A 25,892-nucleotide genomic window follows, 5' to 3' on the forward strand; every position below is an offset into this window, starting at 1 on the left:
CAAAGGCCCATCGTGCTCCCAAAGGACCAAAGGGGTCCCAAAGGCCCTCCACCGGTCCCCAAACGTCCCCCAGGCCCCCAAAGGCCCTCCCGGTGCCCAAAGGCCCTCCCGGTGCCCCCAACGCCCGCCCCCCGCCCCCCAAGGTCCCCCCGACCAGAGAAGCGCCACCGGGATAACACACACACACACACACACACACACACACACACATACAAACATACATACACACAGAAACACACACACACACATACACGCACACAGACGACACACATATAAAAACACACACATACACACACACACATGCACACACATATACACACACACACACACACACACACATAGTTGAGTGTTTTCTGAAAACTATTATTTTTGAATATGTAATTTGCTATTCCTGACCTTTCTTAGATGGATGTCTGAGTAAGTCGTCGGTGTATGTAGTCTGAAAAAATAGATTTTTGGGATATGGGTTACCCTTTTTCTAACTCTCCTAGATGGGTTTCGTAAACAATCATTGGGGTGTGTAGACTGAAACCTATGATTTGGGATGGTTTATTTGCTATTTTTGACTTTTCTGAGCTAGATTTCTTAGCCTTTCATAGGTGTGTCCTTTCAGAAAATTATGATTTTGGAGTTATAGTTTGATTTTTGTACTTTTCAGAGCTAGGATTATTAGTCACTCATAGGTGTTTGTTGTGTGAAACTTCGAGTTTGGGATGTGTAGTTGGCTATTTCAGACTTTTCTGAGCAGGATTTCTTAGCCATTCGTAGGTGTGTGTTGACTGAAACCTATGATTTGGGATGGTTAATTTGCTATTTTTGACTTTTCTGAGCTAGATTTCTTAGCCTTTCATAGGTGTGTCCTTTCAGAAAATTATGATTTGGGAGGTATAGTTTGCTTTTTGGACTTTTCATAGCTAGGATTCTTAGTCACTCATAGGTGTTTGTTGTCTGAAACTTCGAGTTTGGGATGAGTAGTTGGCTATTTCAGACTTTTCTGAGCTAAGGTTTCTTAGTATTTCGTAGGTGAATGCTATCTGAAACTTATGATTTGGGATATGTAAATTACTATTTCGGGCTTTTCTGAGTTGGATTTCTTAGTCTTTCATAGGTGTGTGATGTCTGAAACCTATGATTTGGGATGTGTAGTTTGCTATTTTCGACTTTTCTGAGCTAGGTTTCTTAGCCTTTCATAGGTCTGTGTTGTCAGAATATTATGATTTGGGATGTGTAGTTTTCTATTTAAGGGTTTTCTTAGCTAATGTTTTATAGTATTTCGTTGGTGTTTGTTGTGTGACACACATAGTTTGTGATGACTAGTTTGCTATTTTTGACTTTTCTGAGCTTGATTTCTTAATCTTTCGTTGGTGTGTGTTGACTGAAACCTATGATTTGGGATATGTAGTTTGTTATTTTTGACTTTTCTGAGCTGGATTTATTAACCTTTCATAGGTGTGTGTTGACTGAAACCTATGATTGGGATGAGTGGTTTGCTATTTTTGTCTTTTCTGTGCTAGATTTCATAGTCATTCATAGGTGTGTGTTGTCTGAAACTAATGATTTGGGCTGCGTAGTTTGCTATTTGAACTTTTCAGAGCTTTGATTCTTAGTCCGTCATAGGCGTTTGTTGTCTGAAACTTCTAGTTTGGGATGAGTAGTTTCGATATTTCAGGCTTGTCTGAGGTAAGGTTTCTTAGTCTTTCATAGGTGAATGATGTCTGAAACCTATGATTTTGGATTTATAAATTACTATTTCGGGCTTTTCTGAGTGGGATTTCTTAGTCTTTCCTAGGTGTGTGTTGTCTGAAACCTATGATTTGGGATGGGTGGATTGCTACTTTTGACTTTTCTGAGCTGAATTTCTTAGCCTTTCCTAGATGTTTGTTGTCTGAAACGTATCGTTTGGGATAATTAGTTTGCTTTTTTTGACTTTTCAGAGCTAGGTTTCTTAACCGTTCTTAGGTGTGTGGTGTCTGAAACCTAGGATTTGAGATATGTAATTTACTATGTCTGGCTTTTCTAAGCTAGTTTTCGTAGTCTTTCATATGTATGTGTTGTATGACACCTATGATCTGGGATGTGTGGGTTGCTATTTTTTGACTTTTCCGAGCTGGATTTCTTAGCCGTTCTTAGGTGAGTGCTGTCTGAAACTTATGACTTGAAATGGTTAATTTGCTATTTACGGCTTTTATTAGCTAGGTTTCATAGCCACTCATAGGTGTATGTTGTCAGAAAATTACGATTTGGGATGTGTAGTTTGCTATTTGAACTTTTCAGAGCTAGGATTCTTAGTCCATCATTGGTGTTTGTTGTCTGAAACCAATAGTTTGGGATGACTAGTTTGCTATTTCGGGCTTGTTCATTTTGAATTTCTGTCATAAAATGCAAGAGTTGGAAAATTAGGGTCTTAGTCCACCAGCTCAGTATTGGGGTCCCACTCCACCAGCCTGAATGGTGGAAATTCACTAGATCAGAATAGGGGTCTTAGTCCACCAGCATGAATGGTGGAAATTCACTAGCTCGATATCGGGGTCTTAGTCGACCAGCCTGAATGGTTGACAGTCACTCGCTCAGACTTAGGGTCTTAGTCCACCACCCAGAATGGTGGATATTCACTAGATCAGAATTGGTGTCTTAGTCCACCAGCCTGAATATTTGAAATTCACATTAGACGACACAAAAACTTACACACACACAAAAACTTACACACACGCACAAAAACTTAGAAACACCCACACAAACAAAAACACACACACACAAGAACAAAAAAAAAAACAACCAAACACAAACACACACACGAAAAAACACAAACACACAAACACAAACACAAAAAAAAAACCACACACAAAAAAAAAAAATTACACATTCACAATAAAACTTACATGCACACAAAAACTTACATGCACACAAAAACTTACACACACACACACAAACAAAACTTACACACACACACAAAAATGAAAACACACACACACACACCAAAACATACAAACACACAAAACCTTACACACACACAAAAGTTCACAAAACAACTAAAACATGAAAACAAAAAAAACACACACACACAATCACAAAAACTTACACACACACACACACAAAATAACACACAAAAACACGAACACATAAACACAGACGCCAAAACATACACACTCTCAAACTTACACACACACACACACAAAAAATAACACATTCAAGCGAAAAATTACATGCACACAAAACTTACATTCACACAAAAACTTACACACACACACACACAAAACGTAAACATACACACACACACTAAAACTCACACACACACACGCAAAAAATTACACAAACAAAAAAACATACACACAAACACACACACATACACACACACACACAGACACAGACACACACACAAACACACACATACACAACACACACACACACACCAAAACTACACACACACGAGAAAACTTACACACACACAAAAACTTAAGCATTAACATGAAAACTGACAAACCCACACACACAAACGAAAAACATAAACACAAACGCCAAAAAATAAACAAAAAAAACAAAAAAAAAAAAACCCAACCAACAAACAAACACACAAACAAACAAAAAAACAACCAAACACAAGCACAAGAACACTAACAAGCACACAAAAACTTACATACACACAAAAACTTACACACACACACACACACAAGACATCACACACACACACACACACGAAAACTCACACACACACGCTGAAGCTTACACACACACAAAAACTTACACATGAACACAAAAACTCACACACACACGCACAAACTTACACACACACACACACACAAAACTTCCACACACACACAGAAAACTTACACACACACGCAAAAACATACACACACAAAAACTTACACATACACACACAAACACACAAAAACACACAAACCCAAACATACACACACACACACACAAAAACAAACACACAAAAAAACTTACACACACACACACACACACAAACTAACACAAACACACAAAAAACTTATATCCACACGCAATAGCTTAGACACACAAAAACTTACACACACACACAAAAACTTACACCCACACGCAAAACTTACATGCACACAAAAACTTACACACACACACAACAAATTACACACACACACAAAAACTTACACACACACACACTAAAACTTACACACACACGAAAAAACATACACACACACACAAAAACTTACACACACACACACACACACACACACACAAAAACTTACACATGCACACGAAAACATAAAGGCACACAAAAACTAAGAAACACACACACTAAAACTTAAACACACACCCCAAAACTTACACACACAAAAGCTTACACACACAAAAAATTACACACACTAAAAAAATTACACACACACACACATACACACATACACACACAAAAATACTTACACACACACACACACACACACAAAAACTTACACCCACACGAGAAAAAAAACGCACACACACGAAAACATACTCACACACAATAACTTACAAACACGCAAAAAAACTTACACACACACAAAAACTTACACACACGCACAAAAACTTACACACACACACACACGAAAACTTATGCACACACACGAAAACTACCATATCACAGTTACATTGTCTTAATTTTTCAAATTTCATTTTGAATTTCTATCGTGAAATGCAAGAGTTGGAATATTTCAGTAGTGACTTGCTGTGCTTTACCTTCTCAAAGTTACATTCTCTTGATTTTTCGAAGTTCATTTTGAATTTCTGTCATGAAATGCAAGAGTTGGAAAATTGGGGTCTTAGTCCACCAGCTCAGTATTGGGGACCCAGTCCACCAGCCTGAACGGTGGAAATTCTCTAGCTCAGAATTGGGGTCATAGTCCACCAGCCTGAATGGTGGAAATCCACTAGCTCAATATTGGGGTCTCAGTCCACAAGCCTGAACGGTGGAAATTCACTAGCTCAGAATTGGGGTCTTAGTCCACCAGCCTGAATGGTGGAAATCCACTAGCTGAGAATTAGGGTCTTAGTCCACCAGCCTGAATGGTTGAAATACACTAGCTCAATATTGGGGTCACAGTCCACCAGTCTGAATGGTAGAAATTCCCTAGCTCAGAATTTGGGTCATAGTCCACCAGCCTGAATGGTGGAAATCCACTAGCTCAAAATTGGGGTCTCAGTCCACCAGCCTGAATGGTGGAAATTCACATTAGACGAGGTTACGTGCGCACGCACACACACAGAGAGACGACTAACACACAGGGACAACACACACACAAAGAGACGACACCCAACCTTTTCCGGCGAGTATGGTTAGGTTAGATTAGGCTAGATTAAGTTAGGTTAGGTTAAGTTAGGTTAGGTTAGCCCACGTACGCTTCACTTATGTTAGCTTAGGTTAGGTGAGAGCCAGGTAAAAAGTTAGGTGTATGATTAGGTTAGGTTAGGTTAGATTAGGTTAGGTTAAGTTAGGTTAGGCTAGGCTAGGTTAGCCGACGTAAGTGCGCGAACGTATGCTAACCTAGCCTAACCTAACTTAACCTAACCTAATTTAACCTAAACTAACCTCAACATACACCTAACTTTTTTAATGTCTCTCACCTAACCTAAGAGAACCTCAGTGAAGCATACATGGGCTAACCTAACCTAACTTAACCTAACCTAACTTTATCTAGCCTAACCTAACCTAACCATACTAGCCGGAAAAGGCTAGGTGTCGTCTCTTTGTTCGTGTTGTCCCTGTGTGTTAGTCATCTCTCTGTCTGTGTGTCTACACATATAACCTCGTCAAATGTGAATTTCAACCATTCAGGCTGGTGGACTAAGACCCCAATTTTGAGCTAGAAAATTTCAGCCGTTCAGACTGATAGAGTAAGATCCTAATTCTGAGCTAGGGGATTTCCACCATTCAGGCTAGTGGACTATGACCCCAATTCTGAGCTAGTGAATTTCCACCATTCAGGCTGGTGGACTATGACCCCAATTCTGAGCTAGTGAATTTCCACCATTCAGGCTGGTGGACTGAGACCCCAATATTGAGCTAGTGGATTTCCACCATTCAGGCTGGTGGACTATGACCCCAAATCTGAGCTAGTGAATTTCCACCGTTCAGGCTGGTGGACTGGGTCCCCAATACTGAGCTGGTGGACTAAGACCCCAATTTTCCAACTCTTGCATTTCATGACAGAAATTCAAAATGAAGTTTGAAAAATCAAGAGAATGTAAGTGTGAGAAGGTAAAGCACAGAAAGTCACAACTGAAATATTCCAACTCTTGCATTTCACGATAGAAATTCAAAATGAAATTTGAAAAATTAAGACAATGTAACTGTGATATGGTAGTTTTCGTGTGTGTGCATAAGTTTTGGTGTGTGTGTGTGTGTAAGTTTTTGTGCGTGTGTGTAAGTTTTGTGTGTGTGTAAGTTTTTGTGAGTTTGTTTTTTTTTTTGTGTGTGCGTTTGTTTTTGTGTGTGTGTGTTAGTTTTTTTGTGTGTGTGTGTAATTTTGTGAGTTTGTGTGTTAGTTTTTGTGTGTGTGTGTGTGTGTGTGTGTGTGTGTTAGTGTTTTTGTGTGTCAGTTTTTGTGTGTGTGTGTGTGTGTTATTTTTTGCGCGTATGTGTAAGTTTTTGTGTGTGTGTGTGTGTAATTTTTTGTGTGTCTTAGCTCTTGTGTGTGTTAGTTTTTTCGTGTGTGTTTTAGTTTTAGTGTGTGTGTGTTTATGTTTTTGTGTGCTTGTAAGTTTTCGTGTGCATGTGTAAGTTTTTGTGTGTGTGTGTGTGTGTGTGTGTTAGTGTTTGTGTGTGTGTGAAAGTTTTGCGTGTGTGTGTGTTTGTGTGTGTGTGTGTAGTTTTTGTGTGTGTGTGTGTAGTTTTTGTGCGTGTGTGTAAGTTTTTGTGTGTGTGTGTTAGTTTTTGTGTGCTTTTTATTTTCATTGTGCTTGTTAGTTTTTGCGTTTGTGTTTAAGTTTTTGCGTTTGGTTTTATTTGTTTTTTAGTATTAGCTATTGCTTGTTTTTATAAGTTTTTTGTGTGTGTTTTTTAGTTTGTGTGTGTGTGTGTGTGTGTGTGTGTAATTTTTTTTTTGTTTTAGTTTTTTGTGTTTTTGTTTGTTTTTTTGTTTGTGTGTGTGTGTGTGTGTGTGTGTAAGTTTTAGTGTGTGTAAGTTTTGGCGTGTGTGTGTAAGTTTTAGTGTGTGTGTGTGGAAGTTTTGTGTGTGTGTGTGTGTGTGTAAGTTTTTGTGTGAGTGTGTGTGAGTTTTTTTGTGTTCATGTGTAAGTTTTTGTTTGTTTGTTTGTGTGTTTTTGTTTGTGTGTTTTTGTGTTTTAGTTTTGGATTTTGTGTGTTTTTGTTCGGTTTTGTGTTTGTGTGTGTGAGTTTTGTGTGTGTGTGTGTGTGTGTGAGTTTTTGTGTGCATGTAAGTTTTTGTGTGCATGTAAGTTTTCGTGTGCATGTGTAAGTTTTTGTGTGTGTGTGTGTGTGTGTATAAGTTTGTGTGTGTGTGTGTGTTAGTTTGTGTGTGTGTGTGTGTAAGTTTTGACGTGTGTGTGTAAGTTTTAGTGTGCATGTGTAAGTGTTTGTGTGATTCTGATTTGGAGTGTGTGTGTTAGTTTTCGTGTGTGTGTGTGTAAATTGTGTGTGTGTGTGTGTATGTTTGCGTTCGTGTGTGTTTGTGTGTTTTTTTTTTTCCTTTTTTTAGTTTTTGTGTGTGTGTGTGTGTGTGTGTGTGTGTGTGTGTGTGTATTTGTGTTTGTTTTTTTATTTGTGTTCGTGTGTGTGTGTGATTGGTCGTGTGTTTGTGTGTGTAAGTTTTGTGTGTGTGTGTGTGTGTAATTTATTTTGTGCATTTTAGTTTTCTCAAGCTTGTGATAGTTTTTGTGTGTGTTTGTGTGTGTGTGTAATTTTTTGTGTGTTTTTTTTTTTGTGTGTGTGTGTTAGTTTTCGTGTGTGTATGTGTAAGTTTGTGTGTGTTTGTGTGTGTGTGTTTGTGTTTTTGTTTTTGTGTGTTTGAGTTTTTTTTTTGTGTTAATGTGTTTGTTTTTGTGTGAGTGTGTGTGTGTGTGTAATTTTGTGTTTGTGTGTTAGTTTTGGTGTGTGTGTGTGTGTGTTAGTGTTTGTTTGTGTGTGTAAGTTTTTTGTTTGTATGTGTGTGTGTAAGTTTTTGTGTGCTTTTATGTTTTTGTGTTGTTTTTATTTTTCGTGTGAATGTTTAAGTTTGTGTGTGTGTGTGTGTGTTGTGTAAGTTTTTGTGTGTGTGTGTGTGTAAGTTTCATCGTGTGTGTGTAAGTTTTGGTGTGTGTGTGTGTAATTTTTCATGTGTGTGTGTGTAATTGTTGGTGTGTGTGTTTAATTGTTTGTGAGTGTGTGTTAGTTTTTGTGTGTGTGTAAGTTTTTGTGTCGTCTAATGTGAATTTCAACCATTCAGGCTGGTGGACTAAGACCCCAATTCTGAGCTAGTGAATTTCCACCATTCAGACCGGTGGACTAAGACCCTAATTCTGAGCTAGTGAATTTCCACCATTCAGGCTGGTGGACTGATACCCCAATATTGAGATAGTGTATTTCCACCATTCTGGCTGGTGGACTAAGACCCCAATTCTGAGCTAGTGAATTTCCACCATTCAGGCTGGTGGACTGGGACCCTAATACTGAGCTGGTGGACTAAGACCCTAATTTTCCAACTCTTGCATTTCATGACAGAAATTCAAAATGAACAAGCCTGAAATAGCAAACTAGTCATCCCAAACTATTGGTTTCAGACAACAAACACCAATGATGGACTAAGAATCCTAGCTCTGAAAATTTCAAATAGCAAACTACACATCCCAAATCGTAATTTTCTGACAACACACACCTATGAAAGGCTATGAAACCTAGCTAATAAAAGCCGGAAATAGCAAATTAACCATCTCAAATCACAAGTTTCAGACAGCACTCACCTATGAACGGCTAAGAAAGCCAGCTCGGAAAAGTCAAAAAACAGCAACCCACACATCCCAAATCATAGGTTTCAGACAACACATACCTATGAAAGACTACGAAATCTAGCTTAGAAGAGCCCGAAAGAGTAATTTACATATCTCAAATCCTAGGTTTCAGACAACACTCACCTAAGAACGGCTAAGAACCCTAGCTCTTAAAAGTCCAAAATAGCAAACTAGTCATCCCAAACTATAGGTTTCAGACACCAAACACCTATGAAAGGCTAAGAAAATTCAGCTCAGAAAAGTCAAAAGTAGCAATCCACCCATCCCAAATCATAGGTTTCAGACAACACACACCTATGAAAGACTAAGAAATCCCACTCAGAAAAGCCCGAAATACTAATTTACATATCCCAAATCATAGGTTTCAGACATCATTCACCTATGAAAGACTAAGAAACCTTAGCTCAGAAAAGCCTGAAATAGCGAAACTACTCATCCCAAACTAGAAGTTTCAGACAACAAACGCCTATGACGGGCTAAGAATCATAGCTCTGAAAAGTTCAAATAGCAAACTACACATCCCAAATCATAAGTTTCAGACAACACACACCTATGAATGGATATGAAATCTAGCTCAGAAAAGACAAAAATAGCAAACCACTCATCCCAATCATAGGTTTAAGTCAACACACACCTATGAAAGGCTAATAAATCCAGCTCAGAAAATTCAAAAATAGCAAACTACGTATCCCAAATAATAGGTTTCAGTCAACACACATCAACGAAAGACTAAGAAACCTAGCTCAGAAAAGTCAAAAATCGCGAACTACTCATCCCAAACTATTGGTTTCAGACAAAATTCACCTAAGAAATACTAGAAAACCTTAGCTCAGAAAAGCCTGAAATAGCAAACTACACATCCCAAATCATAATTTTCTGACAACACATACCTATGAAAGGCTAAGAAACCTAGCTCAGAAAAGTCGAAAATAGCAAACTACACATCCCAAATCATAGGTTTCAGACATCACACACCTAGGAAAGACTAAGAAATCCACCTCAGAAAAGCCCGAAATAGGAATTTACATATCCCAAATCATAGGTTTCAGACATCATTCACCTACGAAATACTAAGAAACCTTAGCTCAGAAAAGTCTGAAATAGCCAACTACTCATCCCAAACTCGAAGTTTCAGGCAACAAACACCTATGAGTGACTAAGAATCCTAGCTATGAAAAGTCCAAAAAGCAAACTATACCTCCCAAATCATAATTTTCTGAAAGGACACACCTATGAAAGGCTAAGAAATCTAGCTCAGAAAAGTCAAAAATAGCAAATTAACCATCCCAAATCATAGGTTTCAGTCAACACACACCTACGAATGGCTAAGAAATCCTGCTCAGAAAAGTCTGAAATAGCCAACTACTCATCCCAAACTCTAAGTTTCAGACAACAAACAACTATGATTGAATAATAATCATAGCACTTAAAAGTCAAAAAAGCAAACTATACCTCCCAAATAATAATTTTCTGAAAGGACACACCTATGAAAGGCTAAGAAATCTAGCTCAGAAAAGTCAAAAATAGCAAATTAACCATCCCAAATGATAGGTTTCAGTCAACACACACCTATGAATGGCTACGAAATCCTGCTCAGAAAAGTCAAAAAATAGCAACCCACACATCCCAAATCATAGGTTTCAGACACCACACACCTACGAAAGACTAAGAAATCCGGTTATTAAAAGTCAGAAATAGAAAATTACAGATCAAAAATCAGATGTTTGAGACAACACTCACCTTTGTGTGTGTGTGTGTGTGTATGTTTTTTTGTATGTTTGTATCTGTTTATGTGTGTTTGTTTATGTATGTATCTGTGTATATATGTGTGTGTTTATGTGTTTATGTCTGTATGTGTGTGTTTGTGTTTGTGTGTGTGTCTTATGTGTGTGTGTATTTGTGTATATATGTGTGTGTGTGTGTATGTGTGTGTGTTTGTGTGTGTGTGAGAATGTAAGGGTTTTTGTGTGTGTGAGTGTGTGGGTGAGATAGTTTGTGTCTGTGTGTTTGTGTGTGTGTTTTTGCGTGCGTGCGGTTGGGTGGTTGCGTTAGGGAGTGAGAGTGGGTTTGGGAGTGTTAGGGAGCGAGAGTGTGTGTGGTTGTGTGTGTGAGGGTGTGAGTTTGGGTGTGTGTGTGTGTGTGGTTGTGTGTTTATGTGTGTGTGTGTGTGTGTGTGTGTGTGTGTGTGTGTGTGTGTGTGTGTGTGTGTGTGTGTGTGTGTGTGTGTGTGTGTGTGTGTGTGTGTGTGTGTGTGTGTGTGTGTGTGTGTGTGTGTGTGTGTGTGTGTGTGTGTGTGTGTGTGTGTGTGTGTGTGTGTGTGTGTGTGTGTGTGTGTGTGTGTGTGTGTGTGTGTATCCCGGTGGCGCTTCTCTGGTCCGGGGGACCTCTGGGGGCCGGGGAGGGCCTTTGGGGCACAGGGAGGGCCTGTGGGCACAGGGAGGGCCTTTGGGGGCCTGGGGGACATTTGGGGACTGGTGGAGGGCCTTTGGGACCCCGTTGGTCCTTTGGGAGCTCGATGGGCCTTTGGGGGGCCTGGGGATGGCCATTGAGGGTCTGGGTGGGCCTTTGGGGCATAGGGAGGACCTTTGGGTGCCTGGGGGACATTTGGGGACCGGTGGAGGGCCTTTGGGACCCCGTTGGTCCTTTGGGAGCCCGGGGACCTTTGAGGACCAGGGGAGGGCCTTTGGGGCAGTTGGGGGCCGGTGGAGGGCCTTTGGGACCCCGTTGGGCCTTTGGGAGCGCGTGGGGCGTGGGGGGGGCCCGGGGATGGTCTTTGGGGGTCTGGGTGGGCCTTTGGGGGGCGCCGGTGGCCCTTTGGGAGCTTGGGGGGCCTTTGAGGGTCCGGGGGGGCAGTTTGGGGCCTGGGGGACATTTGGGGACCGGTGGAGGGCCTTTGGGAGCTTGGGGGGCTTTTGAGGACCGGGGGCTTCCTTCGGGGTTGGGGTAGGAGGATTGGAACCCTTTGGGGTTGGGTTAGAGGACCTCACAACACTGTTCAAATGAAACTTGTGTATTATAACGACCACACTCAAAACCTCTTGCAAAATCTCTTCAAAAATCTTCTTTTAAAATGTCCTATCTGTTTCGCCGAAATAGTTCCATAACCTGTCTAAAACGGTTTCGCCCAAATAATCCCTAAACGTAAATTCAGCGTGTTCCTTTGCTATTGGCATCTCTGCGCTAACGCATTTCAAATTAATAAGAAACCTTTTCGCGTGCTAAAACAATTCATCGCTAAGATGTTTCTTGCCTAATTGTTTCCATGGCCGTTGGTTATTAATATCTTTTGGAGTTCGACCAAAAGAGTTGTTCCCGAGGCAAAGACATTAATGATTTGGATCTACTCCTGGAGAAATGTTTCTAGGGCGAAAATTTTTAAAGTCGGACAGATGATGTCATTGATTGATTGATCTGTCAAGAAAGGGAAAATTAATTTGTTGTTTCTAAGGGGAATTATTGATTCCCGATAGGTGAATTGAGGTTGACAGCACAGGTGTTCCAAATTCCGGGAAACTCATAACATTGCCTAGAGCAACAACAACAAATAATATTTCTGGACACCAAGACATTCACAATCGATTACGCAATCAAGATTCGGAAATTCACTTCCCCCTCGAGTCCTAGATCAATAACATTGTCCCCGTTAGAATTCAATGCGCATGTGCAACCTTCGCCCCGGAGTTATTACACATAGAAACATCAAATAAATCGACCTTCGAAAAAGAGGTAATTGACCCCATTACGTAATCATTCTCCCTAGGGAGGCTATACCCTTATTTGGAAAGCAAAAAAAGTTGTAGATGGAAGCAGGGGTCTCGTCCTGGAGTCGGAGCACCACCTCTACTTATGTGGCAAAACTACGTGACGGAAATTGTGAGCAAGGATGTTCATAAGGTTTTATTTGTACTTATAAGCAAGAACGTATCCAGTATTTCTGTCTGGAGGTGGGAGGTAACTAAAACTTTAAAAAACATACCAATAATTTTTTTGTGCGCATTTTTGCCACACTTATTTTTGGAGGGGGCGGGGGATTCAAACCCGGTATATACCCCTTCCCTGGATACAGCCTTGCTTATATAAGACTCGAGTTTCTGTTGTTATGACTGCAAGAAGTGTAAGACCTTCAATAGTACAAAAATAAATGTGTCAAGACGACACTGCAAATCTAATTAAGCAACCCCTAAGACATGCTACCATCGCTTTCTTCACTTCTTGTTACGACATTTACTTTCTATTTACCAGATTAAATAGGCCTACACATAAATATTTTCTTCGAACCCTCTACATTTCCATTTACAATTAAACAAAATAGAAATAAAACCCTTTTTAAATTGCTTTCGTTTCATTTTATTGTAATTGAAAACATTTTTATTTTATTTTTTACAAGGGATAAGCATTGAAGAAACTAAATTCACTGCTCTTATTTTAGAACTATCTGCTGAACTTTACGACAAAAAGTCGACGACCTGAAGTGCTTCTCATAATAAGAATTAAAATTAGGGCCTAGAAACCTAGTTTTTGAAGCTTCGCCCCCTCCCCCCACAGACACTCATTAATTTTACTTCCCCGTCAAAATATTATGTGAAGCTATGCATATCCCCGTAAAATATTATATAAAACAATACTTTAAAATATATAAAGCAAAAGTAAAAAAAACTACCTGGCATAAATTGTTAATATTACTAAGCAGAAGGTCATAAATCAAGGTCTAGTTTTTTTTAAGATTCACACTACAAAATAAAATGAATGATAGTTGCATGCCTAGAAAAAGCGTGATTTGTTGGGAGGCTGCAATCCCCTACGCCTCTTTTTGCGACAAATAATATTTTACTTCCTATCTTTATCACGTATTATCAAACATTTTTTCTACTAGGACTAAGTGGGATAGATATTAAAGGGTTGTAACTTTTGAAGCTTCAATAACCTCCCCCCCCCCCCCCCTCCCTCATTTTTTTAACTTTCTTGTCAAAATATTATAGAGACCTATGTATCTCCCGGTAAAATATTATGTAAAATTATGCACTAAAATATATAAAGCAAAAGTAAAAAAAAACTACATTCCATAAATCGTGATTAAGTACTTCATTTGCCCGTACGATAGTGGGCCCATCCCTGGATCTGCCAGTGACTATGTAGAAGGTCATAGATGAAAGTCTAGTTTTTTTAAGATTTACGCTACAGAATAGAATGAATTATAGTTGTATGCCTAGAAATTGCGCTATTTGTTAGGGGGCTACAATCCCCTGCCCTTCTCCTTGCGTCAAAAAAAATTTATCTTTTTTTTATTTATCCTTCATTTCTAAACATTTTTTCTACTAGGGACAAAGTGCGATAAAAATTGATGGGTCATAAGTCACATGCTTTTTCATAAGGCAAATTCAGTGTGTTTTAATTTGAAAGTCTCTAGGTGAATAGAATTAAAAAAAGAACGAAAACCATTAAATAAACTTAAACACAAAATGTGCATTTGCCCTCTCCTTCGTTGCCCGTGTTGCTTTGCTTATCAGTCTAAATCTATTTAATTCGTCCGAACAACTTCCTAAGAGAAGTATGGGAATCGGAAGGTTCTTTGGAACCTTCCGTATGTATGTCTTTGGAAGGTTCATTATACAAAATTAATCAAGTGGTACTTACATATGTTTGATTACTAATTGTTCGTAGCTCTTTAAAAAATATGGCACATTAACCATCCAGCGAGAATTTTTTTAAATATCCGATTCTAAATTGCGACCAGCAGTTATAACTTAAAGTCTTGGAATTTCTGCTGCAGGTTCTTCATGAAGAGATGTTTCGTTCAAGTCGAGTAAATGTTTTGGAAGTCTTGGTCTTCCAAGCTTTTTGTATTTTTGCTTTAGTTTTTCTCTGTGCTTCTGCACAGTAACCAAGCCAATGCCTCTTTTTTTACGCTTCTTTACCATCTTTCACAAAGTAATTTTGAGAACTAACAAGGCCAAGTTCTTCTTTAATTGCCTTTCTCTTCTTTCAAAATCTTTGACTGCAACCTAATTTGACGGAGCACTCCTATTTGCATGATATGTTGAAACATTCACTTTTGATGTCAGCCGATACAAGTTGAAACCCTGAACGTTTATCACACCGGTATTTATGCCCGACTATTGAAACTAAATATGCAACAGTTCAGGAGTTTCTAATATAAAACTGATGGTAACAACTTTTAAATAAACTGATGAAAATGTCTTTTTTGAATTAATTAGGAAAACAACTTAAAAGTCAAATTGTTCCTTTCAAAATCCGTGTTAAAGTTATTAAACTTGTATGTACTGTTCTTTTAGACAAGTTGAAATGCAATTTGCACAAAACAGCCTAATTTAGAAAGCTTAGTAAAAAAAATAGCAAACTCAGATTATGTTGCTTGATCAGGGGAACAGATAGAAACCAAAATTGATGCCTTTATGCGTCTGTTGTCGCCAGACAAGCTAAAAATATTTAACAGGGAAGAGATAGCCGGGAATTTTTCAATACCGTTCCCCCTTAAAAAGAAAATCAAAGCAAACTTCAACTCCCACTCCCTTCTAAAATTCCAGGTCTATTTCTAGTTAGAAAGGTCAAGGTCAAAGTCAAAATATCCGGGAATAAGAATCTCTGACATGACAAATACACAACAGCCCTAAGCGTTTAATCTGAATGCTTAAAAGAGTAGCGGAACCGGGGTTCATTTTTTTTCAGTAATTCCAAAGTTTTTTGCTTACCACTTGGACTAGAATCTTCATTACAACGGATCAGACTCATTTAGGAGTAAATCAAGGCCGTTATTGACTCCGTAGCCTTTCTCTTGATAATTGTCCTTGACAGAAGCAAATGGCTTTAATAAAAAAATTACATATTCGAGATTGAATTTTAAAGGCTGAAAATATTGGGCTCAATTACCTTGTATTTTCATTAGGCTCATATTTATTAATCCGCTTTGCCAAAAAGCTTTTGCTAGCTAGAATAGAAGTAGTATCTCTCACCTACAGGGCTTATGTTGCTTAAATGACTAATTTTCCCGTTTCTCATATCTACTCCGCGTTTATAATTATACAGCGACCGCTATAATTATGCATTTATAAGTATAATTATTATACTAAAGTATTATAGTAGAATGATTGCCGGGGTCGCAGCCTCCCTCTTACATAGGGTAATTTCTCTTCTTTTTAACCTTTGTCTCTACTATTATTAACATGGATGTCTGTTTTTGGATAAGTTAAATGGGCAAATTCTATGTTTTGCATTGGATGCTGGAAGCAGCCATGTTTTCGCCTTTTGATTGCTCCAATTTTATTTAATTTTTTTAAATTATATTGCGTATAGTTCAGTCAATCTAAGAGCAAAACTGAAAAATAATCGCAAAAGTTTTGATTTAGGCACTACTCGAACTGAAGAAAATATATTAAGCATATAAAAGATCGATCCAAAATCAGACGAGAAGAAATAGACCGTGTTCCATTTTTTTTTTTTTTTTTTTCAAAATTATACTCCGATTTAGAAAAAACTGAATTCTGCACACACAGAAAATCAGCAATGCGTAGGGCTGCTATACAGTTTGCAAATATGCACTCTGTTTTTATTTTAATACTCGAGGTCAATAAACCCCCTTTCTCTCGCTCATGAATCAAGCATCAGTTTAGTTCTGGAAATAACATAACATGAATTTTTGGTCAATAAAGGCGAAATAATATTTTATTAAAAATACTGAAATTCCAAAGATACTATATCCACGTCTACTACCTCCCTAACCCCTCGTCCCAAACCCTAACCGCCCTCAGTTCAGGAAATCTAATTGGAAGCATCTCATAACTTTGCAAAGCATTTGTCTTGATCTGAATGAAATATTCTAGGTATTTTTGTAATTAAAAAAAAAATTTTATCATGTTGATTATTTAATTATAAGCCTTCTTCGTACGGTACTTGGTTTGAAGACAAGTATTAGAGCAACTAGTTCCTTTGCCAGATTGGCAAGAAATGTTGTATTTGATGGCAGCTGCACCGGTTCTGATTCCATTTTGATGGCAGCTGCACTGGTTACTCTCCCATCATTCCTCGTAATTCACGACGCTAGCAACTTTCTTTGCTGTCATAAGATAGGGGATTATCTGCCGTCCTTTTGCTTTTCACCCTCCAGTTTCAATGTTCAGAGGTAACCTTGTGTCTACTGTCGGACGTAGATTTTAAAGGTGGGCGGAAGCTGTTACTTTCTTCTGAAAGATTTTGTACTCATAGCTTTCTAAACTATACGTTTGTCTGTTGGTCAGCATAACAAATATAGGCTCTTCCGCTGCTTTAATCTCCTCTCTTAAATCACCAATCTATTTCTGTCAGTGTAGTAACTATTTCTGTCAGTCGGCTCTTAAGCACAATCTATTCCCAAGTCCATGAAGACGGGCATCTGATTCACAGCCAAAAATTGTGTCAGCAAAAGTAATCAGTTTGCAGGTTTCGATATGAATCTTCTTAACAACGGCTATAATCTTCCAATTTATGCTTGAAAATGCACACTTTAATATATTGTGCAGGTAAACCTCGTTGTGTTCAAGACTCAAATACTAAAGTAACTACACCAATTAGTTGGTATCGTCGTTGATGACTACAATATTCCAAGTCATCGAACGCTCAATTGCTGCAAGTACAGTCACTGAATTAGCATCGGATTTAGCTTGGACGGCTCTCAAACCCTTCCCTAGTTGCAATCGGAAAGTATGATGATAAAATGGGCTTTGATCTTTTTTTCATGAAAGAATTCGAGTGACAAGGCTTTATTTGAGGTGAAATACAATGATCGAAGTAGTGACGTTATAGCTATGAAAGACAGTAGTGGTGTCTGAATACGTATTAGGGTGAAATATGGTTTCAGTGTGTGTCTAAGATGTTTAAATATATTTCTTTCTTCGTCTAGAAATCCTATGAAGTAAACCACTTCCATCTAAGGCGTAGGAGGAAATCAGACTTGCTGTCTCCACAATTATAATTTTTTTAACTCGTCTCATGCCTTGCCAGCTGTGTTTATTTTGGTTTCGGAACGTATTGAAACTTCCAAAAAGTGATGCAGGAAAATAGCAAAGCTTGCCCCATCCAATCCCCTTTTTTTCTTGGGAAATTCATGTTCGGTAGCTTCACGGTTTTGTGAATCATCATAACCGTGTTCCTGTAAACAAAATTTTAAATTCAGCTGAACATAAAGATTTGGGTGCTTCAGAGCTTGAGGTACGTGTCGAAATACTATTATGATCCTCTGTGCCAGGCACTTACATGGGACTTTGCTTTGGAGGAGGGGGTAAATACTATGTATGAAAAATACAGGAAATCGTAAGGAGAATCTTAAAAACTTAAAGATTTTAGAGCCTGGGTGGGAGCAAAATCCACCCCCTCCCCTGCGCACATGCCACTTGGTAGCCTACAAAGGGTTGGAACTCAAAGTAAGTCAAGGAGATATCGCTTGGGCTAGATACTACGATATTAATGCGTTTATTTCTGAATTCTTATGAACTTTTTTTGTTCTTCTGTAAACCTCATTTACATTGTGAATAATTGCCTTGTGAGTTATTGCGGCTGTGTCTCTCCCAGAGAAGGATATGATGTGGAGTGATGTTTAAAATATAGGGGTATAGTATATGGTCGAAACTCAAGAGGAACTGAACAGTTTTTCCGTGAAATGGGGCGTGCCATATGCATCAGAACGAGTGTGCTTTAGCTTAAGTGTTTATATTGTTTTGAACTTTAGTTTTTTGCTCTCTTTCTCTCCCTTCCCTCTCTCTTTTCAGTCTCTATCTCTCACCAGCTCGATAAATATGTGTGACGTATTACTAATAGAAAATGCTAAATAATAATTTTTTTTGGTCTATTCTATCTCGGCAGTATGATTCAATTCTAAGTCAGTATGTTCTTGTGTGAAAATAAAACGCTTAAATAAACTTTGCCGCGTAAATGCTTTTCAATGGTAACTTCTGTCAGTCGAAAGATCGGTGTTGACACTAGCTTTCAAATCAAATATATTTGTACTCTTAACCTTTCTACTTTTTTCATGAACTTTAAAAAAGTGTTTTCAATTGTCTTCAGTTTATACCAAACATTTATGCTGTTCATTGACTTGTTTTAGGTCTTACGCCAAAGTTAGTAATGAAATAGAGCAAAGAATGGTGGCTGACCATCTAAACTACCTTCAGAGTACGCTGGCTACTATGGTAAGCGAAGAAAGAGTCAAAGACCTGGCTAATGCCTATCAAGTATTGAAGACAGTGCAAGGTGGACTTAATGAGCTTGTCAAACTAGTCGAGGAACACATTAAAAAAATGGGAAGAGAGGCAACTCAAAATGTGGACTTTGATCAAGTGAGTCTCTTCTACTGAGTTTCTTGTCTGTTTCATCTAAGGGCAGAAAAGTATAGGCCCTACTTTAGCGTTTAAGATTGTTTTTGTTTTTTTCAGTTTTACGGTTTTGGGAATTCTGATGGGTTTTTTTTAAATACACATATATCTGTGTAACCGATAAGCAAAAGGAAATGTTGTTTTTTAGTAATAGTTGTATATTGTTCACCTCAGTTTTATATTATTGATCATTATAACAAAGCAAACTATCTGAATATATGGAATCAGAAGCTGAAAATTGAATTGAAGCTATTTTGTGTTTGGGTAACTCGTAATAGTTCCTGTTTTGTAAACAAAAATTTTTACTATCTAATAATTGAAACTTAATTCTTATGTTAAGCTGAAATTTTGTTTATTTTCTTCTTTTTTCGACGTGGATAAGGGCTTCTAGGGTCCTACGCAGCTGGGCTTAAACCAAGATTTTATATATATATATATATATATATATATATATATATATATATATATATATATTTGTGAGATTCGTCAGAGGTAGTTCTTCGATTTGTTTTTTGTTTATGTCAAGGAAAACTGAGATAAAAGTCTGAATCTTCTACAACCGTGAAAATAAAGTAGTAAATGTTGATGCAGTATAGAGTCGCTGGAGTTGCTTTGAATGAATGAATTCTTTGCAACTTTAAATTTGAAAGTTTCCACATAAAGTATTTCTTATTTGGAATCTTCAACACAGCTCCTCACGGGAACAAATCAGCTGTGGTAATTCAAAAGGGGTTTTGTGTTGTGTTCTGGAAAACTTGTTTTTATATTCTACTTTCCCATGTAAAGAAAGCCCTGTTGATTAGTTCAGCTCGTTTTCTCCTATCTTACTTGTTTCCTAAGATATTTTGGAGTTTCTCATTTGTTTTCAAAATGCGTTCTGTCCTCTTTTCTTCCTCACAGAAATAATTGGAAATCAAAGCTTCTTATCTAAATTGTTTTTGCCGTATCTTGGTCTCTTAAAAAAGAAATCGTTCTATTGCCAACAACTAATTGTTGATAGCAGTAAGAAAGAGAATAGTGGGACATTTTCCCCACTGTCCTGTAAAATTTACGTAACATACTATCTTTAGAATTGCGTCAATATATTTTCTTATCCACACAACTCCCAAATTATAAATAACTTCTAGTTTGCATCAGGTCCAAATTCTGTGTGTACCAAATTTGCATACAACCACTTGCTTTATTTTGATTTATTACTCTCTTGGTGTTATATTAGCTTCATATTTGAATAACTGACTTCGACCATTCTATAATCCAACTTTTGTGGAATTTAGATACTATTTGTGGAATTTGTACTTCCTTTATTTTGATTTACCAATGCTACTGCCAACACATCAAAGCACCAAGCCGACAATTCAGAGCTCCACTATTTATATAGTCCCTCCCTTGAAGTTCATACTTCCTTTAAATGTTTCTGTATGACCTCAAACTTCTATATAAAATGTTTTCTTTGGTGAAACTAATCACTGATTTTTGAACTCTAAAAGATTAACAAAATTCACCAACCTTCTAAATTATATCACAGTCTTTTTCAAACATTGCCTGGACATAATGACAGTGATCGTTTCGGTTTAAGGTTCTTTTTGAGGGTTCATGTTGTGGGGGGGGGCACCTCTTTCCTTACACCCCTTCTGATATACGCCACTCAACAAACCGTCGCTTATTACAAAATAATACTTGCGTTCAAAGCGTGTCACAACAGACCTGTGCACCTAACTACCGTCATCTCCTTTCACCTACTATGTGTAACCCCTACTGTTTGAGTAAGCAAAACCTTGTTCAAACCTGTTTTTGACAGGTTTAAACCGTAAAATATGGTCTGTGTGTTAATTATGTATTATAGTGACATTAGTAAAATATCAACTTAGTGGGGTCAGTAAAATAGAAACGTAGAAACGCCCAATTTTACCGTTTTCAATATTAAGCTACATAGTATTAAGCTACATAAGCTACATGTATGCTAAATAGAGCTAAACTATTTATCGTAGTGTGTACTTACACACTATTCAAGGTATGTTTAGCCAATTATTGTTTGCCTAAAACTTCTTATAGGAAGAATATGAGATGTAACATATGTATGTTTATTTGTCTATGTCTCAGTATAACATGTATTATTTTTAATTACATCCAGCCGAATGCTCCGATAACTTTTGTGGAGGCTGTTTTGGAAATTCACAACACCTACGCCAATATGATTTCCTCCTATTTTCATAATGACCAGCATTTCACAAGTGCCCTAGGAAGAGCCTCTTCTTCAGTTGTCAATGCCAAACATAAAAATAGAAATGTTTCAAGATCTGCTGAACTGGTATGTATGTGATGAAAGTTCATTATTTTTGTAAGTTATATTAGTTGTATTCTCTAACCGTGTGATCGCAAAGTAGTTTTGCAGAGGTAGGAGGCTAGTTTGTTTAGAGGTAGAGGTAGTTTGGTTGAATTTTGTCCTATCCCTCAGTTTCAGTATTGTTTGTTGCCTCTGTTGTTTTCTGTTTTCTGATTTATTTTTTTACCATATTTTTATTGCACATCCTAAGTTATATGTAGAAGCATGTTATACTTTTTTTTTCTAGGTATTTCTGTCTAGGATAGGAGTCTTTAGACAGGTCTTTGTAGGGAGGGGGGATTACCCCGGAACCCCATGTCTGTCCCCTGGATTAGGATACTTCGAACTACTGGCGTAAACAACCTGCATACAGGATGATAGAATCCTGCAAAATAGTCTAAGAACTCCCTCCTTACTATTAAAGTTTTGAAGGAAATAGTGAAAAATGTAAAAGATCAGTAAAATAGGACAAATCGACGATTATACAGTTTTGCCAGCAGCAGTAAACCCGAAAACGAAATTTATTTAGACTGTTACGTTAAGACGGTTGCTAGACTAATTTATGTCCTTGAAATTTATTATATGACACCAGAAAGGTGCTGTTTACCACAAAAAGTAGTCACAAAATTATTTAGCTTCTAAAAAATTATTAAAGTCCCGCTGGAGATTGTACATATTCGATAAGCGTGTATTTCATCAAGAAAGGCAGCCAATTAGGTTTGAAAAAGGAAAATGTGACTGAATATTTTCCTTAGGGGAGAGGGTATTTTTTCCATTTTAGGAGCTCTTGACCAACAGTTCTTCTTTAGAAATTGTTCTTTCTGTCTGATTTCCCTTTTGTCTGTCATGATCTTCTCCCTTGAGGTAGAAGAGACGGGTAAAACGACGAAGGAGCTATTCCAAAATCTTTTGGATTCATTGTTAAATATTTAACAATGCAAAAATAATTGTGAAGGATTCATTGTTAAATATTTAACAATGCAAAAATAATTGTGAATTTGGTGCTTTTGGTTTAACTTCACACAAATACGGTGCATTTATACTTCTTATAAACCGTATGTTTATTTGTAAGTGATCAGAATTTTGCGTGTGTAATGACCGACAGTGCTCAAAATTTTTTAAATTTTAAAAGTAAATTGCCAAAATTTTGAGCTCTGTTAAAAAATTGTTCACAAACCAAATTACTGTAACTAAGTAAAAATAATAACAGACCTATTGCACTAACGGGGCTAAACATTAACTTAAAGATGCATAGGGGGGAATGCTCCCAGACAGATTGTGTTTAAGGCTTCCCTCAATAATTAGAGACAATAAATTCGTTTGTTTTTGTGTTTTCACTCCTCCCTGTAGCACATAATCTGTGTTCATCTATTGCAGGGAGTTTTTAAGTCCTTTTTTACAGGAGCTTTTTAATGCAAAAAAGTACATTTTTGGGCATAGATCTAATATTATGGCGGTTGAAGCTCTTCTTTTCTGCTCCTTGAGCTTGCTTTCTGTTATATGAAAATACTAATGGAAACAAAAAATTTGAATTTTTGTTAAATAATAACAGACCAGGCGTAATCAGTTAAAAGTAGGATAAGAACCAACTAAGATTAGAGATAGTAGCAACAAGCCAAAAAAAGCAATTGAAAACAAAAGTAGAGGTCTCTTTTCTCTCTCAGTGCTACTTTCTTAAAACTATAATGAACTTTGACTACAAATGCCTGAACAAGAGGTTTCATAAGGCATTCTAAACGAAAAGATTTTCACCCAAGGCGGCTTGAAAATAGTTTTATCGAAAAACAAAAGCGAAAAACTGCACATTTTATTGAAACACTACATTTTTTGCAAACTTTATTGAAAAATGAAAAACTGCACACTTTAGTCATGGAAAAAAAGTTCATCAGTTAGTGTCGTCATAGAAGGTACAAGCAGCATTAAAAAAATACGCGGAATTCCTGTTAACATAGTAATGGCAACCGCTTTCTGTAATTTTGAAGGAGTTGTGTTTTAAACTTTTTGAGAAAGTTGAGAGAAGAATTAGCTAAAAAGTGTTGAGGAAAACTCCATCGTGAAATCTCTTCCATCATGACAAGGCCTAGCGTATTCTTCGTTCATTACAAAAAAAAAGTTTGAGAGAATCTCAGCACAAATTGCTGCGACTTCCTTATTGCCCGGACCAACCCCACCTGTTTTTATTGCCGAAACTCAAAGATCAGTTGAAAGGCGTCCATTTTAATAGCGCGGATGAAGAAATTGATGCAGAAAAAATATGGTTCATACAGGGGTCCCAAGATTTCAAAACAGTCTAAAAGGGTAGAAGCACTGCCTGTAGGAGTGCATGTATCTTGATGGAGGTTATGTTGAAAACTTTTTATAGAATAACTAATTTTAATAGAAAAATTTAGGAACCAAAAAAAATCATGTATTTTTTTTTAATACCCCTTGTATTGTATATCATTTATGTAGTTGTCCATTCCTGTCTGAAAAATGACTGTTATATTTATTTCTAGAATATTCTTTGATCAAGGTACTGTGTATCAGAACTAAGGTACTGTGTATGTAACTGTACCCAAGCTAGTCTCTCATTTGTCCAATTGAACAACCATTTTACGAAAAAAAATTTAAGAGGGAATTTAATTTGTTCTTTAAATGGAGGATTTGGTATTAAGCGATTTAAATAAAAAGAACTGTCATGATAAAGACTTCCATATTTACGACATACAAATAAAATTCTTCAGTTTCTGTTCTTTTTTTTTTCGGATAAAATTTGAGGCCACAAGACAAAATCAAAGCCAGGTGGACTTGGCTCCATGTCTTTTATATATTTAGTAGCCCTTTATGAAATGCTGCAATATCTTGGTCAATGCAAGAATATTAGCTCATAAATGTACTGAAAATTACTTGGTTTCTGTTGTAACCTTTAATTATTATTCTTTAGAATTATTCCTTGATTCTCAAAATGTAATCATCCTATCCATTATCGCCAAACAAATGATATCCTATGCATTTTTCATTCTCTTTTTCTTCTTGCGTCGAGCTTATATAGCTCACTAGTTGGAAATCGTAATGTTACTGCATTACTAACATTAACTTCTTTTCTTTTTAGTTAGCGAAATATTGTGATACAATGCTCCGTAAATCAGCTAGAGGAACAAGTGATAGTGATATTGACGACAAACTAGCTGAATCTGTTACAGTTTTTAAGTACCTAGATGATAAGGACTTGTTTCAAAGGCATTATGCCAAACTTCTAGCTAAAAGGCTGATATATCAATCATCAGCATCCATGGACGCAGAAGAAGCGATGATAAATCGGTTCAAGGTAAGATTTTCTTATTGTACATGGTTTCACGCTGTTATGTTCCCATGAAAATTGGACGTTTTTGTACTTTACACCATATTATAGGTTTATTTGTTTTGTTATAGCAAGTTTGTGTGTCATCACGACAGTTAGATGTAGGTTCGGTAAAAAAAAAAAAAAAAAAAAATGAGACTGACGATACTCCAAGTGATCTGGCAACCAGGTGCTGTTGTCCTTGAGACAGAACGTGTATCAGGACCCTTCCATAGCTCAGTTTGAGTTTATACTCCGTCCGTTAACTATGCGATTTGTGAGACTGCAATTAGTGAAGTTTTATTTTCACGGAATATCTCAATAGTAACCGAAACTCTAAAAAACAGAATTTTGATATCAATTGATACATCAAAAGAATTGGCATTTTATGCTGATTCCAAATACACACGATTCATTAAGTTTAGTGTTACCCATCAAAAGCTACGAGAAAATTTGCCACATTTGCCACATTTGCGTGAGAAAATTTGCCACATTTTGAAAAAGGCGGGAAGTTCCCCCAAAAAGTCAAGTAATCTTAACAAAAATTGCACCGTAAAATTTGGCGTATCAGAGGACCCTGTTGCAGAGGTTTAAAGCTCTCATCTTCGAAAATTTGGCATTTTGTAAAATTTTTTTGCCAGAAGAAAGATCATGGATCCATGTGTATTTTTTTTTTTTTTTTGTTTTTTTGTCCCAGGGGTGATCGTATCGAACCAATGGTCCTAGAATGTTGTGAGAGGCCTCATTCGAATTGAAATTAAAATTCTGGTGCCCATTTTGGAAGTCCCAAAATGACTGGCCGTCATTTTGGGACTTCAGAAACCATCCAAAAGGCTGTAACAGACATTCTGAATACCATAACAGTTGAAGACTTCCAGCAGATCTGCGAAGATTGGGAACAGCGTTTCCATCGTTGTGTAGCTGCCCAAGGAAA

At 37.3% G+C, this 25,892-nt stretch overlaps 1 protein-coding gene across 1 annotated transcript in view; it reads left to right on the plus strand.

The window, feature by feature from the left end:
* LOC148945330 (cullin-2-like) overlaps positions 1–25,892 on the plus strand; it is a 90,912-nt gene that overhangs the window by 14,589 nt on the left and 50,431 nt on the right. Inside the window, exons 4-6 of the mRNA XM_089099008.1 lie at positions 19,049–19,280; positions 21,448–21,624; positions 24,731–24,946. Coding sequence (XP_088955134.1) covers positions 19,049–19,280; positions 21,448–21,624; positions 24,731–24,946 — 625 coding nt within the window. The remainder of the gene's footprint in view (positions 1–19,048; positions 19,281–21,447; positions 21,625–24,730; positions 24,947–25,892) is intronic.

Source organism: Artemia sp. Qi Xiang Cuo, chromosome 13 (assembly GCF_049724085.1).
Source record: "Artemia sp. Qi Xiang Cuo chromosome 13, ASM4972408v1, whole genome shotgun sequence".
In the NCBI taxonomy this organism is placed as follows: domain Eukaryota; kingdom Metazoa; phylum Arthropoda; class Branchiopoda; order Anostraca; family Artemiidae; genus Artemia; species Artemia sp. Qi Xiang Cuo.